The sequence below is a fragment of the Sardina pilchardus genome, chromosome 5 (assembly GCF_963854185.1).
Source record: "Sardina pilchardus chromosome 5, fSarPil1.1, whole genome shotgun sequence".
Lineage (NCBI taxonomy): Eukaryota > Metazoa > Chordata > Actinopteri > Clupeiformes > Clupeidae > Sardina > Sardina pilchardus.
In genome coordinates this window covers 18,281,792-18,300,514 of record NC_084998.1, presented here as the reverse complement: position 1 = coordinate 18,300,514, position 18,723 = coordinate 18,281,792, and the positions used below count along the sequence as shown (strand labels likewise).

Sequence of the window (18,723 nt, the reverse complement as noted above, 5' to 3'; positions counted from 1 at the left end):
TCCTAGCACCTTAGATATAAGAAAGAATTTCTATGAGTTTTGAGAAAACGATGTTATAGTTAACTCAACATGGCAGCACAACACTGCAAATCCCTCCAAAAAAAACTGGTGACTAGCTGTGTATTGCGCACATCTATTCCATGACAGAACGAGTATCTACTCGTTCTGTCATTGGCTAATAGTTCAGCAGAATCGGTTCAGGAGGTTGGTGCATGAGCTACACATTACTGGAATTGTGTCTCAAGTACCAGAAATTGTGTGTAAACAATTGAGAAAAACTGTAAACAAATCAGTCAGCTTCAGTTGATACAAGTCAGTGTTGTTGATAGATTTTCAAACAGACTTCAAACTCAACATGGCAGCACAACACTGCAAATCCCTCCAAAAAAAACTGGTGACTAGCTGTGTATTGCGCACATCTATTCCATGACAGAACGAGTATCTACCACAACACCTTAAAAGTGAATAAAATAAATATTTGATTAACTTTTTTTTTTAAGAGGAGAATGTTATAGTGAAATCAATAATCTATTTATGAACGTGACGTTTCCCCACCGAAAGCCTTAAGATGCAAATAAAAAGGCGTTAGATTAGGTTGGAAATACAGGAAAGACGCTGTCCTTGCAGTGGCTGGTGGGTGCGAGTCAGCATAAAGACCCTGCTGATGCTCTGCACTGTGCAGACCCCTGGTCCACTTGGCGAAGGGGGTCATTACGAGAGGTAATGTTCTTGTTCCAGTGACTGAGCCCATGGGATGAGCTATTGCCTATGGCACCAATTATATCGCCGCAACTTTGTCAAAATTGGCCACATGGATCAACCACCTGACTGCTTTGCCGGTATAACAAAGCACTTTTTATTGGGCCACTGCAAAATTCTTTCGGTATTTTTTTTTATGTCTTTGTGGAAATCATTTTACAAGTCCATGCTTGCGGAACACACTGATTAATTTGGGATGTGCTTTACGTTTGTGTATGTTTTAGTGTTCAGTTGGTATGGTTGTGTATGATGTTCACCAGATATTACTGTAAACAATCAGTCAGCTTCAGTTGATACAAGTCAGTGTTGTTGATAGATTTTCAAACAGACTTGATTATGAACCAGGTCCATTTTAGTCTGTTTACTGAGAGTGTGTGTGTGTGTGTGTTTGTGTGTGTGTTTGTGTGTGTGTGTGTGTGTGTGTGTGTGTGTGTGTGTGTGTGTGTGTGTGTGTGTGTGTGTGTGTGTGTGTGTGTGTGTGTGTGTGTGTGTGTGTATGTGTTTGTGTGTGTGTATGTGTGAAGGACAGAGAGCGAAAGGGCTGACTCATGTTTCTAATAGCCACTGGAGAGAACTACAAGTCAAAAGCCAAGACATGTTTTAGCACGTCGCTCTCAAGAGATGTTTATATAGTATATGTGTGTGGGTGGGTGTGTCGGTAAGTCTGTCTGAAGTGTGTGTGTGTGTGTCTGTGTGTGTGTGTGTGTGTGTGTGTGTGTGTTTGTGTGTGTGTGTGTGTGTGTGTGTGTTTGTGTGTGTGTGTGTGTGTGTGTGTGTGTGTGTGTGTGTGTGTGTGTGTGTGGTGAGTCTGTTTTCCTTGCCTGTGTACTTGTAGTGAGTGCTGTGGATTTGAGTTCAGAGTAAAATTAGGGCTTGTTACCTGCTCCCTACAGCAACGCTGACTGAGCCCAGTGCTAATTATCACAGTGCTGCTACTTGAATGGGCTGGCTGAGTAATTCCTCTTCAAAAGCATGTGCCCTTATGAAAATAGGTAATAATATATCTGGGAAATTAAACAAACAAAGCATACATAAAGCACACACTACTGTACTGTGTCTCAGCCATCATTGTAAAATCACTTCTGGTCATGAGATTGAATGGCAGATCTAAAGACTGGAGCTCTCCAACCCTCACCCACTCCCATCGAATCCTCAGCTCTCTCTGTCCATCACTCTATGTCTCGTTCTCTCTCTTTCTTTCTCTCTCTCTCTCTCTCTTTCTCTCTCTCTCTCTCCATACCCACTCCTTCTCTCCCCGACCCCCCTCCTGCTCCTTGCTCCGAGCACTATTGTTCATCTTTCACCAACCACCACCCCTTGCCAGGCTGTGTCTCTGGCAGAGCAGCCGTTTGCGTGGAGCCTGGCGCTTTGAGGACTGTGGCAGGCGAGCGAGGCCTGTCTCGGGTAATGAGGGGGAAATGCCCACGCGTGAGGGGCGCTCGCTCTTTGTGCTGTCGTACAATAGCGAGGTTCCTGGAAGCAGCCGAGGTGTTGCCACGCAGTAGAAGATGCCGGAGCCGAGGAGAAGAGAGACATTTTTTTTCCCTGCTCTGGATTAGTGATGATTGCTGTCTAGTGCTATAAAGAGAGCTGATGCTCTGTATTGTGCTGCATTAGTGGCACTCTGTCAATTGTGTTCCCGCACTAGAGTGAAAATATTGAAGATTTTCTCAGTATAGTTTGAAAATCTTGGGGGGGAAAACTGGTGAGATACACCAACTGAAAAATAAAAATTCTGTGCCAACAATTTATGTCATCAATCAATGAACATTATATCAGTATTTACACACTGTTGCATATTTTTGTTTGAATGGTGTGTCTGCCTTTTGTAGGTGGGGGCCAATTAATTTCATCATTTTCTTTTATTTTTTTTTCAAGTGTGAATGCTTACAGCAGTGCTTGTGCCATTTGTGACTGACTGAACGTGGTCAGTGTGGACAAGAACCTCTTCAAAACCATAGACTGCATTTTATCCTTTGGAAACTTGTGGCTGACAGAGAAGAAAAATGGATAGGGAGATACAGATGACGCGAGGAGGGATGGAGAGAGGGAGAGAAGAGAGAGCGAGAGGGAGAGAGATGCTGCTGGTGCAGGAGGGGCTCAAATTCAAATCAGCTCTGTGCCTCCACGCTCACATTGCTCTCACCTTTACGCGCGAGCCTTCTGCTCGTGCCAGTCTCTGTGAATCGTTCTGATCTGCCCGGATCTTACCTGTTCGTTTGTCATGTTACCAACTGTTATAGCCATCAAAGAGACTTTGTAGACACGCATTAAGAAAGAACAATTCGACTGTTTACGGTGTTGTTGTTCATTTACCGCCCTTCGCTTTTCTGAATTGCGCGAGTAGCCTACACAGAGGAAAGCCGCGGTCTTTTCTTCGAGATTAGAGGAGAGATTCTGGAGGAATGTTGCGATCTGCCGGATGAGTAGAAAACCCGGGTGAGCAGTATGGAGAAACGAAAAGGTATGTTTGTTTCCTCCCCTCTCAAAATCGCTGGTGATTAGACAGGATGCATTTCTCATGTCAGCAGTCACGTCTGTCTTCTTCTTGATTTACTACTGAAGTTTCTTCAGACAGTACTTGTTATTAGGTGACCTATTTACGATTTTATGAGTTCATTGACGCCTACATCACTGGTTATTATGGTCATGTTTACCATGCTTGTATTCACGATAGCTTAGCATTTTAATCGGCAACGCACTCCAACTTTTAGGTGTTTATAATTATTCAAAATTGTATTGAATTGCATTCTACCGTTTTCATGAATATGTTCAATGGGGTGGATGTTTAGACCTCTGCTCACTATCAGACGACATAATGGTCGTGTGTTGATTTTTTCTAAGTTTATTGAAGACTTTCTCTATCGTTGTGATTTCACCTGCATACGTCGTTGCATGATGCCGCATTATGAATTCTGTCGATTCCCCTCCGCGGTTGTAATCTATCTATCAAATGAAACATCAGAGGACGCTCCCAAAGTGCGCGCGGTGCCTGTATGTTGATTGCAATCAAAGTTAGACTAAGAGGTGGGCATGGTGATTTGGGACTTCCTTTATTCTCTGTTTCTGCTGGTCTCTTCCTTTGTACTCCATCTGCAAAAGGGCATTATGCTGTTGAAGAATTTTTCACCACAGGGTTGTGTTAATCCTGTATGAGAATAATGTCAGGTGTTTGAGAAATCCTTATGATCATGCCCCCTCTGTCTCTGAATATAAGCCTGTCTGCGTACCTCTACTTACTCATCTGCTTCTCTGTTTAGACACCCGCCAATCCACAATTACAATACTTAGTCCTGATGTTACTAAACATGTAACACCAGTGAAATCAGCCCATCAGTTTTCAGTAATAGAAGTATAGCCAGTGAATGACAAAACTAGATTAAAAAAAAAATCCCTTAAGTCTACATCACACATTTGAGGGAAGGCTTGTGTCCATCCTGCAATTAGTATAATTGCCTTATATTCTCTTTATGAGGTCATAATTTGTGTAAAAATGAGTATTGTGCAACCTTGTTGAAAATACCCAATTTACACTGGCCAATGTAAGTAAGCGCAAACAAATTAAAGATTGCTTTCATCCTCAGTGTTATTGCTCTACTTCTCACAGTTTCATGGTTGTGCTCATTTACATGAGCTCTGTTTACACTCTACTTTTATTCTGATCTCTCCTCATGTCTCTGCGCTATATTTAGCATTTCATTTAAGGATTAAATGTGTGTGTCTGTGGCTCTATGCATATGTGTGTGTGTGTGTGTGTGTGTGTGTGTGTGTGTGTGTGTGTATATGTCTGTATGTGTGTATATATAAAACAAAGATCCCTCTCCAGGCAGCCCAGTGTTTATTGGTATGAGTGTTGCATCAGTGTGCTATGCTGTGCTGCGCTGTGCTGCTCTGTGCTGCGCTGCTCTGTGCTGGGCTGAGGCGGCAGCAGGCTCCGGCTGGCTCCAGGTCCCTGTAGGGGGAGCTGCCGCCGAGCCACAGCAGCCTCTCTCCTCCCCCGGGGCGCCAGCGATGATGCAAAGCCGCGCTGCACTTGCCTCAGTGTCATGGGCATGAGCCAATCGCTCCTGCCCCGCAGCCGAGGCCGCGGCCTGTGCCCGCTGTGCCCTACTGTCCCCGGCGCGCCTGTGGACGCCCGCTCTGTTCCGTACCTGCAGGGCCAGGCCATTTGTTACAATAATGACCAGAGACGGGTGGCACCACCACCACCCCGACCCTCCACCCACCCACGCACAACACCCCCCCCCCATCTCCCACCCCCAGGCAGGAATGCCGGCCCTCCAGACGCCAGTTGACATGGCTGCCAGTGGTGTCGAGTGGGACTGGCATCTGCCTCGCAGCTTCATAACTCAGTGCTGCTTACGTTTATTACACCGGACAGCATGGGTTTATTTTTAATAATTCATTAGTAGGACACCAAATTACTGCTCTGTGTGTGTGTGTGTGTGTGTGTGTGTGTGTGTGTGTGTGTGTGTGTGTATGTGTGTGTGCGTGTGAGAGTGAGTGTGTGAGTGTCAGAGAGAGAGTGTGAGTTAGTGAGTGAGTGTGTGTGTGTGCATGTATGTGTGAGAGAGAGTGTGTGTGTGTGTGTGTGTGTGTGTGTGTGTGTGAGTGAGAGAGAGAGAGAGAGAATGTGTGTGTGTGTGTGTGTGTATGCATTTCTGTGTGTTTGTGTGTGTTATACCCTGCATATGTGTTTGTTTGTGTGGCCAGGCTGTCGTCTATACCAGGGGAGACGATAATGAAAGCGTGATTCATCGGTCTCTTATTTCGTGTTGTGAATTTAGAGCAAGCACTCCGTTTCAGTGCTAAATTCATTAGAATAGTGTGTAATCATGTGATAAGTGTACCATCAGAAGCCAGTGACTCAGAAGTCATTACCGCTGGGACCTGCTTCAAAAAAGGCATCAATATGGTGTGTCTGTGACCAAATCTATCTCCCACTTCAAAGGCAACAGTTACATTTTTTTCTAATCCTCCTTTTGGTTTATGAGAGCTTCTTGTTGCTAGCATCTGGGAAACACTTTTACAAAATGAAAAGGGATCCACTCGGCATCAACGAGACAATAGGAGAGGAGAGATGGAGTGAGGGAAGGGAGGACTGTCTTGTCAGAGGTATGTTCAAACAGGAGAAGATATGAAATTAAAACTTGTCATGGGGCCCTTGGTGTGTGTAGGTGTGTGGTGTGTGTGTGTGTGTGTGTGTGTGTGTGTGTGTGTGTGTGTGTGTGTGTGTGTGTGTGTGTGTGTGTGTGTGTGTGTGTGTGTGTGTGTGTGTGTGTGTGTGTGTGTGTGTGTGTGTGTGTGTGTGTGTGTGTGTGTGTGTGTGTGTAAGGGTGTGTGTAAGGGTGTGTGTGTGTGTGTGTGTGTGTGTGTGTGTGTGTATGGTGATGGGGGGGTGGTGTGTTAGTGATGTGCTCACACTCTGTGGAGGAATCTGATTTCCCAGCTCCTTTGAACCTCACAGAAGCAGATAAATCTTCAAGACTTCCCACATCGGGGTGGGGGAACAGCATACAGATGGTTGGATGGAGGCAAGGAAGACAGGGAAGGGAAAGGGGTGGGGGGCAGCCTTTCAGTGAGGGGGCTGGAGAAAGAGAAAAAGTAGGGCACTTTTGTTTCATTGGCGACAGGATAAAAATAGCAATTTTTTTTCTCTCGCTCTCTCTCTCTCTCTCCACATGCTGACTTCAAACGCAGCGGCGTGGCTGGTAATGTGATTAGTAATTTATATTGTACATTTATTAAAAGCCAACATGCGATGGCGGGAGGGGAGTCCTGAAGTGCGGCCCCCGTGTTGGCGGTGGCGGCGGTGACCCACAGCGCCGGCGAATCTCAACCCCGGTCTACGGCTCCCATTAATGAGCTAGCAGAGTCGGAGCGACGAGGGGTGATCTCACTGGGGGAGTGTGAGCGGATGCTGAGTTGTTGGTAAACACGGGTGTGTTTACACACTCCATGACACACTGGGCCCCCATCATGTTACACTCAGTCACTACAAAGTCGTTCTCGACAGTTGCGGTGGGGTGAGTCATACTGTTGAAAGTGTTAGTGGTGCATGCGTGTCTGTTATTAAAGAAACTTTTTGTGGCCACGCTGAAAAAAAAAAAAAAGAAAACGGATGGACCACACTTCAGCTCATTCTGCCTCTATTTCCGCCTCTGAGGGATTTTAAAGAGGAAGAGGTCAAATCTCTCTGACACCGGTGTCATATTGCATTAGTGCAAGCTGTCATATTGAATAGCACCAGGATCACGTCAGGGTTTGAAAGCAGACAACTGCATAACTGCATGTTACAGCACCCTGCGACTTCCCAAGCAACATTTATCCCTGTAGAAAATGATTTGTGTCGCTATAACGACAACCGTGACAGGTATTATAGCTGGTGTTTGAAAGCAGAATTAAGAACGGGAGATGATACAGCACTTTGATACCCTAAGTTCAAAAGTGTATATTTATCAAAGTCAAAATGGACCGCCACACTGCATTTACTGACTTTTAATTTTGGTCTAATTAGAAAGTCAGCGTGCAGTGTGTGGTGGACAATTTGGACTTTTACTTTAAATGTCCCTTCTACGAACCAGCACCTGATGATTAGTGGTGGCCATTTTGTTTCTAGTATATTTGTCAGTCCTGTGTTGAGCCAAATGATACTGGTGGCATTATGAATAGCCTACAGAAGAGAGCCTCATGTTCAGGTTGACCTGTGTTAAGGCCAGGGGTAATAATGAATTATAACTCACAGTAAGAACGCCAATATGTTAACCGACTAATGCAGCAATTCATCGTCAATAGAGTCTATTGAAGATTCCCTTGGGATCCATTCTGTCAACACAAAGCATTCCACCAGCGCTGAGGTTAGAGGCCATTTTATTGTTGCCGACTGAGAGATGGCTGAGGACTTTGAAAAGCAAATGAGAGAATTTGAAGAACTCGCTTCTCACAAACGTGAAGGGCAGAAGAAAAAAAATCATGGAGTCGAGCGCACTGTAGTACCGAGCTCGGAGCTCCTGAGAGACAGTTTTTCGTGCCAGACGTTCAGAGCACAGCAGCCCCAGACAGCAGCATCTCTGTGCGTTTTTCATCCTGGCCCTGCCTTGCTACTACACCGCATCACTGTGTGTGTTTCATGGAAATCCAAATGCCGTCACCCAAAATCCTAATGGAAAAGATTACAGCAGTATAACAAGATATGCAACCTCAACAATGAATAGTGGGTTTTAATATCATTGCATGAAAGTAAGTTTAAGGCTGACGTGATGCGATTATGCCCAGAAGCTCTGCGATTTGTCAGGCAGGAGACTGGTTTACCTTGCCTTCAGCAAGACAGGCTGGAATTACACAGGAGCCGAGAAGGCGAGGGCCTCGGCTCGTCTCGGCAGCTGCCGCCGCTGCTGCTGCCTCTGTGCGTTATTTTGGCAGATGCTGCGGCGATAAAACTCTTGCCGGATGTCACGAGCTGGCCTGCTGCACGTGGACAGGCCTTGGAGCAGACAGCAGGGGGGGAGGGGAGTGGAGGAGGAGGGGGCGAGGGCTGGCTGACCAGCAGACCACTTCTCCGAGGGGGAGGACAGAGGATGAGAGACCCTGACTGCAAAGGCACGGATGGGTTGGAGTGGGGATGGTGGAGGATGGTGAAGTTGGAGGGTAGAACTAGACATTCGAAAGCAGTGGGGCTGAAATGGAGCTAAGTGTCTGAGCTGGGGCACTGGCAGCGTCCTCACTCCAAACATACAGTATACTGTATTAGAGAGCAGAGGATGCAACTCACTCCAAACATACAGTATACTGTATTAGAGAGCAGAGGATGCGACTTCTTCTTACGTTCAGCCTAGTGCTAGCTATTTTGCTTGCATTTGCTTGCACTCAAATGTATTTATCTCTATAGTGCCAACAACATTTGAAATGGATATTGAAGGCACTTATAACAATAACCCCCTAGCCCAGAGTAAAGCACTTAAGCTTGGGTTGAAGGAGCTACATGTTGTTCGTGTCGTCCGTGCGATGTGAAGGTGCAACGTGCAAAGCGGAGCATGTGTTTGTGGGCCCCGTCTTCTCGTCTTAGCTGGTTCGCTCGCGCAGGGTTTGGTTCGATCGCTCCGAGGGGAGCCGGGGCTGAGTGATGAATCACTCGACTCACTGCCCAATTTGTCACTCTCTAATGCGAGCAGTCCTTCAGGTCCTGACAGTCCTACCTTACTCTATCTTGGTTTTCAACCCAAATGGGCTGTGCGGGATAGCGAAACGGCTAACAGTGACGTGTGTGGCATGGCATCTCTCTTTATCTCCCCATACTTGTCTGAGCCACGTGTGCAATGAAGGGCACGCTACCTCTTCAGGTAAGACGAGAGTTCGGCGCTTGATGTGTCACTCAATGGACGTAAGAAGCCAGACTGAATTACTGACCCTTAACACTGGATCTGAGAGCTCTTCATTCTACAAGAGCTATAAGAGCTCATCAGGCTTCTATACATCTTGGTTCATCTGCCATTTGGCTCATGTGCCTCGTTGTATTAATTCGATGTGACATGTAGTCACATCCATACTGAAGAGTAGGCTACATATTTTCTCTAGCGTCCTCGACAGTGTAAAAACATGGAAATGGGCATTGTTTTTATAACCAGTAACTACGCAACCAATTATTTAGAGGAAAAAAAAATACATTATTTTTCTTCTCCACTATTAAGGTCTCCACTATTTCTCATAATTACAGCACCATTTTTATTCCTTCAGTAAAAGCAAACCCTCTTTTTAGAGGCAGCACATGAAAGCACACAGTCGTTTGAGACATTCGGAGCAGTTCTGTCTGTGCTTCAGAGGATTCTTATGTTCAGAGAAGCCTCAGTAGTCTGTCTGCTCCTCTTGATGGCAGTCTATATGGTAGCTGTGGCCACAGTTACAGTTAGGCTTGTTGTGCAGTAGAGGCTGGGGGTTTGGTTGTTTTGCCATAGGGATATCGGATAAGCACGTGAGACCTGAACGAGGAATTTCACACCTCACCCACTGTATTAGTAAATCATACAGTAAACTTTACAACATAGTTTTACAACTGAGGATAAACATTTAACACAATTTAAAGAAAATGGGAAAAAAACAGAATAAACATCCAGTTGGTAAAGAAGTTGTCTCTAAGAAAAACACTTGGTATATGCATGTACATACACATTATGTGCTTTATATGCGTTATGTGCAACTTGATTCTTTGTTTTAGTTGTTTTATTACAATATGTTCACATTTTTGAGGGCACATACATTTGTTCAAATCAGGCCCTCACGTTAGCAAAGTGGGCACTTTCAGAAGCACTACAAAAGCTACAAACAACACCTTTAGCTGACTATGCTAATTTTCACAACCTTCTTGTCTTCTTGTCTCTTGTCAGACTGCAGTGGCTCCTCCACCTGCCCACCCAGTTGTTGTAGTGTAGTGTAGTAAAGTGTGGTGTACTTGTAGTGACTACCCTATTGTGAGTGTGACTACCCAGTTGTTGTAGTGTAGTGTACAGTAGTTTGGTGTACTTGTAGTGACCATCCTATAGTGGTTACCCAGTTGTTGTAGTGTAGTGTAGTGTAGTGTAGTGTAGTGTAGTTTAGTATGGTGTACTTGTAGTGACCACCCAGTTGTTGTAGTGTAGTGTAGTGTAGCATGGTGTACTTGTAGTGACCACCCTGGTGCCCCCCTCCCCTCGAACCCCAACCCCCCACACACCCCCTCCCACCCCCCACCCTGCCCTTGCCCTGTTCCGTGTGTAACCCTGTGGCCCCTCTCCTCTGTGTGTGCTCCTTAGGCCGCCCCCTCCCTCCCACACCATCCTCCAACCTGCTCCCCCCTGCACCTCCTCCGCCCTCCTCGTCCGGCGCCCCCGCTAACCCCTCCGCGGCGGGCATCAGGGAGTGCCAGGTGCCCCTGCTGGATGGCAGCTCGTCCCATGCCATGCTGGACCCCCCCGCCGATGACGAGTTCTCCCCTAACTCCTACCTGCTGCAGGCCTGCGCGCCCTCCTCCTCCTCCCAGCCCCCCGCAGCGGGTAAGGGCACTGCTCTCCTCCCCGGCTCCTCCTGTGCTTCTCTCTATCTCTATATACCTCTTTATCTCACTCTCTCACTCTCATTCTCTCTCTCTCTATGTCTGAGAGACTCTCTTTGTCTGTGTCACTCTTCTTTATATATCTCTTTGTCTCGTTGTCTTTTTTATCTCTCTCTGGGCTTCATATATTTCTCTTTCTCTCTCTCGATCTCTCTCTTTATGTCTTATTCTCTCTCTTTCTGTCTCTGTCTTGGTCTCTCTCTATCTCTCTGCCTCTCTTTCTGTTTCTACCTTTTTCTTTCTCTGTGTGTCTGACTCCCCAAATTACCCCATCTTATAATTCACTATTAATAAGATTAAAAAAAGGCTAAATTGCTGGTGATATACAGTAATTTTTAATGCAATAAAATTACTTTTAATGTACTCTTCCACTCTGGACATCAGTTCTCTGTTAAGAAACTGTACTGAAATGAACAGTTTGTCATATGTCATATCTATCAAATCATTTAAAAGCTCCCATAACTATATTCACTGGATAAAATATGTGTTTTAAAATGCCTTACCTTAAATATGAGGCTGAGCATGCAGCAATGGCCACCTCATTCTCTCAATTATCATGCCAAGACTCTAGCCTGAGAAATAGTTTGAAACTTTGAAACACCTTCTGAGATACACAGTGTGTCAGGGGTTAACCTTTTTAATCACAGCTATTATAGCACAGCATTTCCTTTCCTTCCTCCTTCCTTCCTTTCTCCCTTCCTTTCTTTTTTCTTTCATTCTTTCCCTGGCTCTTTCTGTGAATGATTTTGTTTGAGTGTGTCTATTTTAAACTCAAAATGGAAGCTTAAGGATGGAAGAAACGGAAAGTGAAAGGAATATAATTGGGGTCATGCCAAAATCTCAAAGCAATATGGAGGGAGCATATATCCCTCATGTGTAAATCCCAACTGTCATAATCGTTGGTGTTTGTTTGATTATTTATGAAACTGACAATAACCATAAATATCTTCTCATTGTTTTTATCATACATTTAAATCAAGAAAAAAACATTTAGCTTGTTATTTAAAAATATATATATGAGCTTATTAACATGTAGGTTAATCATCAGTCTTAATTACGGCATGATGTGTGTGATGCTTGGCATCTGTACAGTGCCATTTGTTTTAGTAAATAAAAATATATACATGTAGGTAATTTAATCTTCCTAGTTCATACATTCTTCAATTGCGTACTGTTAATGGCCTGACCTTTAGCTTCTTGACATTATTGCATTTGCAGGTTAATGTTAGTTTTGCTACAGTGTTTCTGAAAGTTGTGGTTGAAATAACAGTGAGATGATATGTGTTCATATTGAACCAGATGTGCATGTTTTTGTTGCATTATATATATTATATATACAGTATTGTATATATATATTTTTTAAAATTAAAGTAATGTCAGTTAAGATACAACCTGCTGCCCTTAGATCAAAGACTTCTATGTTTTGTTTGTGAATTATTCCCACCAGTACCACCCAGATAGTTTCATTTCTTATCTAAAAACCAAGGTTATCCTTCCCGAAATCCAGCGCATATAGCTTGAGTCGCTTTGATGCCGAAAGGGCGCACGCCCTATTGTGAGAGAGGCCATATGTTATCTAACGTGAGTGGACGAGAGAGACACCTCGCTGTCTGAATGCCAGCGCGAGAGGATTGTCCTCCATCACACTTTGTCTGTGGCGAGGTCCATCTGAGCGTGGAGGGAGGGCCAGACGGCTGAGGTTTTATTCAGTGTCGTGCCACCACCCCAGAGAATTGGGGTCAGGGAGATCAAGTCATTTAAATGAAAATGGGAGCTTTTCCTTGCATGGACCTTGAACTGTAAGATAGATATATTCAGACCAAATTTTTGCAGCTATCCTCACCCAATCCATCTATAACCTTCAGTGTGTTGTTTAATTCAAGATAGTGGGAATCCGTGGATATTGAATATGTCAGATTGTCTTAAAGAAGCGATTGTAGATTTACTGTATATATTATTATTTTTTAATTATTATTTATTTGTAGATATAGAAGTGTACAGATAGACAGTTATTTCTTTTCAATTTTTTGGAGAATATAAATTCCTACACACAGAACAGAATTTTTTCTGTGACACTGCCTTGAGCTGAGTGTGTGTTTGTGTCTGTGTGTGTGTGTGTGTGTGTGTGTGTGTGTGTGTGAGAGAGAGAGAGAGTGTGTATGTGTGTGTTTGTGAGAGTGAGACAGAGAGAGTGTGTGTGTTTGTGTGTATGAGAGAGAGAGAGAAAGAGAGAAAGAGTGTGTGTATGTGTGTGCACATCTGTATGTGTGTGTTTGTGTGCGAGAGAGTGTGTGTGTGTGTGTGTGTGTGTGTGTGTGTGTGTGCGTGTTAGCGTGTGCGTGTGTGTGAGTGTGAGTGTGTGTGTGTGTGTGTGTGTGTGTGTGTGTGTGTGTGTGTGTGTTTGAGAGAGAAAGACAGTGTGTATAAAGAACTCATTTGTGTGAGTAGTACAAGTGTGTCTACCGGGACCACAAATTACACCATGCACCTTTATATTTATGTCACATAATAAACGTGACTTGTTTCTGCATAGTTTCTACAACCCACTATGTCCCTCATTGTTATTGCATCATTCCCCATGGATATGATTTATTCAGTTTGCTCAGAAGCACACAGTAACTATCAGTGCAAATAGCAGCCTTGCAGTACAGTCCATTTCGGTTATTACAGATGTAGGACATTTGCAGACCATTATACTCAGTATAACATACATCATCAGCATTTTATTTCTCATTTCCCTGAATTTGTACGAATTGTGTAATGATCTTGCAGTCACTGTGAGTTTAATAAAAGATGTAAATTTGAGTGAAAGGTTTTATATTAATTAATTTGGGGGTACTATCAAAGATCTTAGAGCAGAGTGCTATAAAGGCTCTTACATTAGATTAAACTCTACCTTAAACTCAATCGGATTATATATTAATACAGACATAACTATAAACTAGAGTAAATTATAAAAATGTCCTGCTGGATAAAAAATAGTTAGAAGCATTACATAATCAACGGCTGTATTATAACCAGTGTATAATTGTGTATAATCAATAATAGCAGTGTATTATCAGAAACAAAGTCTAAAAGATTTGCATAAAAGATTTGTGACTTGTTTTCTTTTCTTTTCATCTTTTACACATTTTTATTATACAAGATTTAATATACATTCAGCAACCTCATCCTATCATATAATTATGATAAATGAGAAACAATTTCTTCCTTTTTCTGGAAGCTCATATTCTCTGTAGAGTTTCATTGCACTAATTGTACTCTAAGGTAAATACATCACATATTATGCCAGCTATTCACATCAATAGTGTTTAGATTACAGTAAGAGAGCCTATAACCTACATTTCTAGTTTCCAGCGTTTACCGTAATTTCCCGACTATTAGCCGCGGCTTATACTTTGATTTTGCAAAATTTCTTCCTCTATGAGGTTAATACAGGGGGGCAGTTAATATGGCGTTAATATGGTTTTGTTTCTTTTAACCGGCATAAAACACTGTCCTGCGGCTTATACACAATGCGGCTTATATGCGGGAAATTACTGTAAGTACCATTGCAAATACTGCTGCAAAAAAACTGGCTCTTTAGAATGAATTATTTCATAGTTTTCTGTAATAGATTCAAGCAACTATAGCCTGCTCTCCCTTTAGGTGTAGCAGTATTTCCAGACTATTCCACATGTCAAAAACCCAGACACTACCTTTTTAATAATTGATTCCACTCGTCCGTGTATAAAAGCGAGAATATCCAACACGCTTCTGCCAGCAGTGGCTAGTTGTGATTTTGTCAGTTTTTCACCTGAATATTACGGTTAAATCTTTGTGTATCGTTAATATCAGAAAAGGAATCGTGGTAGATAATGTGTAGATAACACATATTGCAGTATACCGTACCACTTATCATAAAAAATCTTGATATATGCCTTCATAAAAGCATTGAAAATTGAATTCACTGGCAAGATAATATCAGATGTAATTTTGATAAATGATGTTAGTGAGTACTGTTCACCACTCACTATAATGTTAAGAGTTAAAAATGAATTTTTGAGTGTATGCGGTGAGTGTATGCAATGGCGACTATTCTGATATTAGCTTTGTGGATATAGTCTATCTATAGTCAACTGCTGTGTGTCCCAGTGAAGCTAGAGACCTTCCCCTGAAGCATGCTGTGAAGCTCCACTCTGCCTCCACCATCTCTGTTTGCATCCTGCTTGGATGCAAGGGTGTGATTGGTATGCACTGATGGTCCTCTCCTCTCCTCTCTCTCTCTCTCTCTCTCTCTCTCTCTGTCTCTCTCTATCCCTCTATCCCTCGCACTCTCTCTTTCCCTCTCTCTCCTCTTTCTCTCTCTCTCTCTCTCTCTCTCTCTCTCTGACTCTGTACTGCACTGTTCTGGGTAGTAGGCAGCATATGCATGCATGTGCTGTTCCCCCCCTTACCCAGAGCCTCAGAGGTGTCATTGGAGGAGATGGGGTGTCTCTGGCATGGTGCTCCTCGGTGTGTATTTGGGGCCTGTTCACCCCCCACCCCGTCCCACCCCACGCCCCACCTCTCTCTTCTACTGTCTTCCTCTTACTTTTCCTCAACCTCAAATTTGCCTCCCTCTCTCATTCTCCCTCCCTCTCTCATTCCTCTTTGGTCTGCCCCCAACCCCCGCGAGCAAGCCCACACCAGGCGTGCCTGTGTGTGTGCGCGTGTGTGCCTGTGTGTGTGTGTGTGTGTGTGTGTGTGTGGGTGTGGGTGTGTGTGTGCGTGTGTGTGCGTGTGTGTGCGTGTGTGTGTGTGTGTGTGCGTGTGCATGCACGCATGTACAGTATGATGTGAGTTGGCGTGTGTGTGTACGTGTGTGTGCGTGTGTGTGTGTGTGTGTGTGCATGTGTGAAGAACTGCATCAGGGCAGCATTAGCTCCAGTGCTCCTGGAAAGAGTTTAGCTCTTAGCACACTAATACAGCCGATGCATTATTCATATGTTGTTTTTCCCCCCTACTAACTATTTCTGGTATCTTGTCTTGTTGGAAAAAAAATATCCTAACACGGAAATCACAAGAGGTTTGTGTCTCTGAATGTTTGATCACCCCCCGTATTTCTCTGTGTCTTTGGGAACAAAAGCATTTTCATTTGTGCCGTCTGAGCATTTAAATAAATAATGCTGATGTGATGCCACAGATGTAATGAATGTTATCTAGTTCATGTTCGGGGGTTTCAGGGCGAATTTACTGCCCTGTCTCTCTGGCTTTGACAGTGAAAGGACAGTTGTTCGTGTAATTAGCCGGGCTGAGTGGATGAGGCCGAGAAATATTGTGCTCGCCTCTGAATCCTTGAATCCTTGAATCCTGGCCTCTTGCGTCGTCTTCTCACACTAGCCCAACCACCATCTCTCTTTATTTTTCATTAGCACTAAAGTGCTCCAATCTCTGGGTTTTTAATTAAGCCTCGGAGATGAAGGGAGACTGATCAAGGGGACTGGGCTAAGTAGCACGCTCTGTTGCCGAGCCCTCTGTGTCCTTTGGCGATCACATATCTTCAGCGCTTGTGGAGGGTGTGTGAGCGTGTGTGTGTGTGTGTGTGTGTGTATGGGGGACGGGGGCTGTTAGTGTCTTGAGCTCAGACCCTTCCCTGATGGTGTTGACTCTGTGCCCCTTGGCCACCTCTCCATCCCCCCCCCCCCCCCCGCTACAAGTCCTTAGAGAACGGACGCCACGCGGCACAGCTTCTTCTCTGGAAGCGTTTGCAACATGCTACTGCATAATCTAGCTTTCGTAACTCTTCACTCTGACATTGATCCGCCATAAGCAGTGTGCTCTTTGGACCCTATTGCTCTTGCTAAATAGATACACAAAGCAACCTGATAGTGCCCCAAATCTTAGCTCTGATCCTCCAACAGGCTACACCGGGGATTGTAGAAATCAAAATGCTATGACTAGCAGTAGTACACCAGCTCTGACATCCTGACTGATGTCTTAAGCACCCACAAATCTGTAGTGAATCAGGCCCAAAGACATTTTGCTATGAAGGTTTTTAGGTTGCAATGGCAAAATAATCCTCTGTGCCTTTGTGCCTGTCTTCGTCTATTTCTGTTAGTAAAAGTTTGTTCCCTCTACATCCAACATTTTTGAGTATTGAACTGCAATTGATTTCTGACACAAAGAGAATAAGAAGCAGCATTGCTGCTTTATTTTCTCTCTTTTTTCGTTTTGCGAAAGATGAAGGTTTGTTATACTAAAGTCAGTCCTCAGCCTCCTTATGTAAGGAAATCAATACCAGCATTATAAATCATGCACAATGTACCAGTATTATAAATCATGAAAAATGACATCCAGTTTGACCCAGTGTTTGATGGAAGGACAGTGTATCACTGAAATAAATACAGTTCTTTAAATACTCCTAAAAAAAGTCTCAGTGTTTCAATTAGCATGCTGGTTCTAATCTTTAGTCAGGTATCTGGCAACCACTTAATCAGATTTAATGCTGATGTCTGCAACAGAGTCAAAGCTCATATGCTTTAATGACTTTAAAAAAAAGTTAACTGACGCAAACTGACGCAGTCAACTGACTGTGAACTAAACAAATAAAAGAACAAAAAAAATGTATTAGACCACAGAGGCTTAAGCACGCCTACACAGTTTACTGGTTAGTGAGGATGAGGTGATGTCAGTGTGCCGTCACAACCTTAGCTAATATAAAAACATTACAACCTACCTTGCTGTCTAGTTGATGTTGATGTCTCTTTGTTTATATGTCTTTTTAGGTGTTTATATTTCCTTCAGATTCATTGTACAGACTGATTCAGTAAACACAAAAAAAGTCAAAGAAATAAAAGAAAATAAATAATAATAAGAATAGGGTTGAAATGATAACAATACAGTAGGACACTCAGATAGAAAATAGATTAAAGATATTAAAAAGGTATTTTCTGTTCTTTTTAAAGGCAAAACAAAAATACTGCAAAATGAAGTCAGCTATTATATACAAAACAAAAACACCCGACTACTGTTCATGCCTATTTTAAGCATACTGCAATATAATACATCAGACATATTGTTTTGATGAGTTTTTGTGATTTATTTTGTATGTGTGTATTCAATTTATGAATAGTTTTTTCTTAGTATCATGGAAAAATACAGAAAATTGAAGAAAGAAATTGATAACAAATATGTGTACCCAAAGAGTGTAACGGTGTCTAGGAAGTAGGAACTAAAAAGTAAACCTATAGTTTCAATATATCTGAAATTCCGTATTTTAGATATTTGTAGAGACAGCTCAACAAAATGTCACTCAAATTGTTATCAGTATCCATATTGAAACATATAAAACTATACCCATGCAGTCCTACTGTTCTACAATTCTATCCATACAATGTTGTCCTCAGATATGGAGTTTGCGGTGTGTCTGTGTGAACCCCATCTGAGACAGCTATAACATGAGAGTCCAATAAGCCGTCTACGCCTCAGGCCTATCCTGGAGGACATTCACAGAGCCTCTGTTTATGAAAAGGGGTGAATAAACGTGAAAGAAACTGAAAGACATTTCACCAATCACGCCATCTCATTTATATTTTAAGCAGCCTTAGTCACAGCAAAATTCACAGTTTCTATTACCTGAGAGTATCTAGGGGCCTCCCCTGCCACATACAGATTGAGTCTTTTATCATTCTAAATTGACATTTATGCTTTTACTGGTATTGTTTTTCCAAGGTTCCCGCTGCTCACGTTGGGCAATTTATTTTAATCCTTGTCATCCCTTGCTGCAGTAATTTCGCCATTGCCATGCACCAGCAGCAGCAGCAGTCTCCACCTCAGCCGCCCACCCCACCCGCCTTACTCTCTTGTGCTACACTTCTACTTCTCTCAATTGTGATTTCTTTCAGGTCTTTTTTTTGTAC

At 43.3% G+C, this 18,723-nt stretch overlaps 1 protein-coding gene across 1 annotated transcript in view; it reads left to right on the top strand.

Moving 5' to 3' along the window:
* tenm2b (teneurin transmembrane protein 2b) overlaps positions 1-18,723 on the top strand; it is a 137,716-nt gene that overhangs the window by 66,498 nt on the left and 52,495 nt on the right. Inside the window, exon 5 of the mRNA XM_062535973.1 lies at positions 10,545-10,784. Within this exon, the coding sequence (XP_062391957.1) occupies positions 10,545-10,784 (240 nt within the window). The remainder of the gene's footprint in view (positions 1-10,544; positions 10,785-18,723) is intronic.